Source organism: Sinocyclocheilus anshuiensis, unplaced genomic scaffold, assembly GCF_001515605.1.
Source record: "Sinocyclocheilus anshuiensis isolate Anshui unplaced genomic scaffold, SAMN03320099.WGS_v1.1 scaffold1625, whole genome shotgun sequence".
NCBI classification, from domain to species: domain Eukaryota; kingdom Metazoa; phylum Chordata; class Actinopteri; order Cypriniformes; family Cyprinidae; genus Sinocyclocheilus; species Sinocyclocheilus anshuiensis.
In genome coordinates, this window is record NW_015539802.1 from 206,511 (window position 1) to 212,439 (window position 5,929).

General features: G+C 35.3%; 1 protein-coding gene across 1 annotated transcript in view; it reads left to right on the top strand.

Moving 5' to 3' along the window:
• Positions 1 to 3,606: 3,606 nt before the first annotated feature.
• The window catches only part of LOC107683893 (PDZ and LIM domain protein 2-like), a 57,222-nt gene continuing 54,899 nt past the window's right edge, over positions 3,607 to 5,929 (top strand). Inside the window, exon 1 of the mRNA XM_016479956.1 lies at positions 3,607 to 3,708. Coding sequence (XP_016335442.1) covers positions 3,607 to 3,708 — 102 coding nt within the window. The remainder of the gene's footprint in view (positions 3,709 to 5,929) is intronic.

A 5,929-nucleotide genomic window follows, 5' to 3' on the forward strand; every position in this document is an offset into this window, starting at 1 on the left:
CGAGGTCCTGTGATAATATTAGTCCCGTGCGAATCGGCATCTCTGTGATTCGGCCAGCCAGTAAATTCGAGTAAAATCACAGGCTTCGCTTATCAGGTGCGAATGCACCACACGAAATTCAGATGTAGGGGGGTAATTTCAAAATCACACAAGGTCCCCAGATAATACTAATCCCGTGCGAACAGGGCTATAGACTCATTTCTTACTGCTTATTTACCATATTCAAATCAATTCGGCAGAATTTCTCCCCTTCATTCAGAGCAAAAAAAAAAAAAGTGCAGTGATTCTGTGTGAATCTAGTAACGTATTTCTTTTCTGTTCGGCTGATGCTAATGAGAGCAGCCGGGATCCTCGCTAACATGTTGAATTAATTGAGGTTCTGAGGGGAGGAAAATGTGGCTGCCGCCTCCTCTGTGATTACATAAAAAAAACTCAACAACAGCGCAGAGCAGCCAAAGTCTCTAGAGGCTGCAGTAATTAAGAGAGATCCTCCCGAACAGAGGCATCGTTAAGGCTGCTAATTGCCTGGAGAGCTAATGATGGGATAGATTTGCATTCCCTCGGACCAAACTCTCCAAGAATGCAGCGACATCCGTAGCCTCAACTGGGTCACGCTGGGTAGGAGAGACATGAGAGCGTGCGGGTTTATGTTTGTCCTGTGTATGGAGCCAATTTCAGGCTTTCACACACTTTCTCCTGTTGATATTAAATTCAGGACAGCGTGACACAGACGCTGACCTATCTACAGTGTTTACATGGGCAGATTCCTTCAATTCTTTCTTTAATTACATCATTATCAGGGGTGTATGAGCCATGTGGTCTTTTCAAAACATAGTTGGTTCTGTAAATGTGCAGTAAGGCTGGTATGGCACTATATGCTGAGTGAATGGTGTCAGCTGGTCATGCTAAGATTATGCTAAAATGTTTGTATTTCAGTAGATATATTTGTGCTATTATTATTATTATTATTATATGAATGATTTGCATGTGAGTGTAAGAATGCAAGAGAGGTGTTTTTCAAACGTTTTAGGAAGTAGTTATACTGTCTTTTAGATTGTGACCAAGTATTTAATTTAAGGATATTAATATGATGAAATATTTTCATGACTGATATTAAAATTCTAATACCATAATCAAAAATTTAGAATGACAATAAAATAAAATAAATAAATACAAATCAATGTAGGCATAACATAATAATTAACAGTATGAATAAACAGTATTATAAACAGTATAAAAATGAGTATTTATATTGAAATTAATTCATATTAAAATTCTATACTATTTTGTCTCAATTTAAAAAATTTTTTTTTTAAACAAGTCTTTTTAGGCATAGCATTATAATGTACAGTATGAAATTAATTCATAATAAAATACTATTTTGTCTAGAAAACAAAAAAATAAACTTAAATTAGTTTAAATATAAGTCAAATTAGACATAATATTATAATGTGCAGTATTTACATTAGAAGTTCATTCATTTTAAAATACTATTTTGTCTAAATTAAATAGTTTTTAAATAAGTCAAATTAGGCAAAACAATGAATGAAAAATTAAAATTCATTGATATTTGCTAAAGGTTATATTTACAGTAACAGTGTTATAAAAGTGTTTGCTATTAACTTTAGGTTAGCTTTGGATGGGAAATATAGTCTAAATGTAAAAATAAGAAATAAGCGTGAATAATTAAATATTCAATATAAAGTAATACCAATAAATTACAAAAAAACAAAATGTGTAATAATGGCCTGTAATCAATATTCTACCAATATATCATGCATCCCTGATTTAATTCTTGAATTTGTCAAAAATGGGAATTACCTAATGCCTGTTTAACATGCAAAACATTTTCAATAGAATTTCCAGCTAAATATTACCATGGAATTAAATGACATGGTTTTTCATATTGCCCCTAATGTACAATATAACATGCCTTTTTTCTTCTTCCCAAAGTAGGACTTTGTGGTAAGTTTGTGACTGAAAATAGTTCTGAAAATGTAAGAGTATGGTGGACCAGCCTTAAATGACTGGAGTCTTTTGATTAGGTGTAAACAGTGGCTTTTTCCCCCTCATTGTTGCATAAGTACATTGAGACTATCAAAGGTCAAATCAGGGTGAGTAAGCAGACCGACAGGGACAGATAAAGGCTGTAAACCTCAGTTCAGTATTGGAGGGAAAACAAACTGTCCACGCCCAAAAACAGTAGTTTTACATCGAATTTCTAATCTGAGATATTTACAGTAGCTATAAAAGTCATCACAAATCACATTCCAGAGCCCATGTGCTGACTGACAACAAAGCCGGTTCCCATACATCACTTGATCCTGACAGCGAACAGTTTTTGTTTTTGAAGTTTCCACCAGAGAGTCCAGGCATGTTTTAACTGTCAGGTAAATAGTTCATCAATAACTTAGTGGGACCTTGTACAAGGCTGCTGCAGGCCAAGGCTTCATTTGTGTCTTCAGTATCTTAAAAGGGACAGTACACCCAAAAAAAGAGAAAAGAGAAAATTCTGTTATCATTTAAGCACATATATAATTGTATCAGGCTGCAGATCACTGTCTGCACTCCCACTGATAGTCAATGCGTTTGCATCGCCAGTTGAATAATGTACCTGTCGCTCTTTTCCATGCAGTTGCAATGAATGACGACTGGAGCTTTTCAGCTTCTAAAAGCCTTCTAAAGCCATCAAAATTGTCTATATCCACAAAGCTATTAGTAAGCTGTATATTTCAAAAGGCTTGGAACATAACACGCAAGTCATATGGATCACTTACATTAAACTTTTGAGGCTTTTGCATCTTTTATGATGCTTGAAATTTTCAGTCTCCATTTATTGTAATTACATGTTAAAGAGCGACCAGCACAGTCTTGCTTGCACACGTAATGTATCTATTTATGTTCCACAGGTGAAAAAAACAAAACAAAGTTGTGCGTATTTGGAATGACACGAGGATGTGTAAATTAAAATATTTTTTGTTTGTTTTTTTTGGAGCTAGTTCTGGTAAGTTGCTCATTTCTTCCACAATTTTCTTTTAAGTAGTTTTAAGGAATATTTGTGTCACAGATAGACTGAAGTGATCTGATGAAGACTCTTTTATTTCAAGATGATTTGTTGGTTGACTGGATGCGTTTATATAACCTAGAAATGTACACACAAACTTAATTATTTATATATTACAATTTAACCATTTATTTACAGTGAGTGTAGTGAGTGCAGGAAATGAATGGGGAGTAGGGGACTGGGATTGGGAAATCAAGTTGCGTTACCTGTTCAATTACAGCCGTGACGCGTCAGTCTTTTAACGTGAAGTTTTAAAGTGTGAACCTGTCAGGGGGTTAAACTATAAAACCTCTTTATTTTGGCCTCAAGGCTTGACTGAAAAGCAAGATGTCTTGACCACTAAATCTTGTGGTGGTCTTGGTCGTGGTTTTTGTATGGAGCAGATGTGTCAGTAAACTCTAGGGTCTTCTTGCTCTTTCATTGTATTTTGTATATTCCAATAAAAAAAAAAAAACTCTAGGGTCTTCTACCCGGGTGCTCGTTGCCCTGGCCTGCACATATGTTAGTAATAAATGCTTGCACCACCGTTTACCGTGGTCTCAATGAGGTTCAGTGCATTTGAAGTGGGTACAGTGAACCATCACGGCTCCAAAGAGCTCATCATTATGAATGTCCAAGATTACTCAGATCTACACAATGGCTGGGTGTTTATTTATTTATTTAAATATTTGATATAGCTGCAATATTATTTTTTTGCTGTTAAAGTACTAGCATTGTGAATATTGTAATGATTTAATGCACTTTTATTTGGCCACCTTAAGATTTTTGAGTAGCTCAGTTGCAGATATCTTAAATGCTTAATATACATTTTTAATGTTGTAATACCTATTTTAAAAGCATTTGATTTAATTTCTGTGAATTAGTTATTTAAAATAGATTATACCCAATAATCTGTTTAAATTACTAATTCTAAACTGGTTTCTTTGTCTTTTTTTATTTTGCAACTGCGTCTGACTTTTTGATCAAAATGATGTCTCCTTTTGTTAAAAAATATAATCCTTTTTAGCAATTTCTTTCACTAATTTTCACATATTAGATGATATGCATACATTTATTGGAACATAAATAAGGGAAAGAGGGGGAAGAAAAGAGGGAAAGGGGGAAAAAAAACAATATACAGTCATGGCCAAAAGTTTTGGCAGTGACATAAATTTTGTGTTTTGCAACGTTTGCTGCTTAAGCTGTTGTGGTGTTCATTCAAATTGTTTCTAGATTATTGTGTAGAGTGATCAGATGCATTTTAAATAATTGCTAAAAGATTCATTGGCCAAAAAATTAACTTTTCACAAAAAAACTAATTTCACTGTTTTTTGATCCTGACACAAAATGACCAGCTAACATTAATTGATTAATCACATCAGCAGCACATGTGAAAGTGTGAATGAGTGCTAGTCAGGTGAAATCACTATCATCAGTGGTGGACGAAGTACACAAATCAAGTACTTGAGTAAAAGTACAAATCCGTATAATAAAATATTACTCCAGTAAAAGTACTCTGTTTTCAATTTTACTCGAGTGAAAGTACAAAAGTGCTTGATTTTTTTATATACTTAAGTAAAAAGTACCGATAGATGAATGTTTATTTTGCAGTTTTATATAGGCTACTTTTATAATTCTGACAAACAATATAAAAACGTCACATAGGGCTAAATGGATAGCATTTTAGTAAAACTGCTTACGTTACGGCAGCGGGGAAGATGAACGTGCATGAGTTATTTTATTGTCGCACGTGCGCTCACAAGATCTCCCGGTTCTTACTTGTGAATTCAGGTCACTGGAGACTCGCACTAAATGGTTCATTTGAATCAGTGAGTTGTCGACTCGAGAACAGCTGCAATCGGATCATTCTAATTATTGTGTGTCTCTGTAGCAACAGTTAATTGGCACTCGAGCAGGCCCTCAGACATGGCACCTCTGCCCCTTCGCTTTCAGCTAACATCAACAACAACAACAGTTGACTGGCATTCTGCAGGGCCTCTCTGTGCCGGGCTGTTTGTGTGTTTTGAGTCGAGCTGAGGTGTTGCTTTCCTCTTCTCCTACTAATGAGGTTGTGGCCTTATTGACTATTGAGTCTTGAGGGGATTCAAAGCTTTGCTCAACTAACAGCAGCCCCTGTCTAGTTGTTTTTAAGATTCCTGCCAACTTTAACACTACTATAAGTAATCCATTGGTGGGTTGATGCCGTAAGAAAAATCTGTGGTGTTATTAAAACATTGCTCTGTTTGACAGCAAAATTGACTCAACCAAGTTTGGGGCAGGACTTTTCAACCAAATGACAGATGAGAAAGTGTTCAGAAAACCTGTTTACAAACAGTCATATGTTTTGGCAATTAAATCCGCACACTGTATAACAAGTCGGAATACAAATTGAGTAAAGAGAGGCAATAAACATTACTAATAATTCAACAGACCATATCTATGTTAGCAAGCTTACATAATGTTTCTGTGAAGTTTAAATGAGCAGAACTGGTTAAACAATATTCCATTTATCACAGAAAACTAGGGGTGCTCCGATCAGGATTGTTGAGGCCGATCACAGAAAGCAGTATCTGCCGATACCAATCACCGATACCGATCTTTTAAAGCCTTCTTTTTATCATTTATAACTATTTATAGTGATACTCCAATCAGGATTTGTAGACATTTATTCAGGGCCTGAATTTCATTTTTGAAAATGGAGGGAATTCCCCTCTTAGGTGTCTCTTGTGAGAGGGGAAGCAGCACGGGCTGTGCTTTCACACAGGAGTCCGCTACTGATCCGTGGCAGTTTACCACAAACACAACATTTATCCATTATTTTGATTTCAAATCCAAACATTGTCACTGAAAATGCTTTTTCAGCATTGCAATTTCTTTTTTTTACAC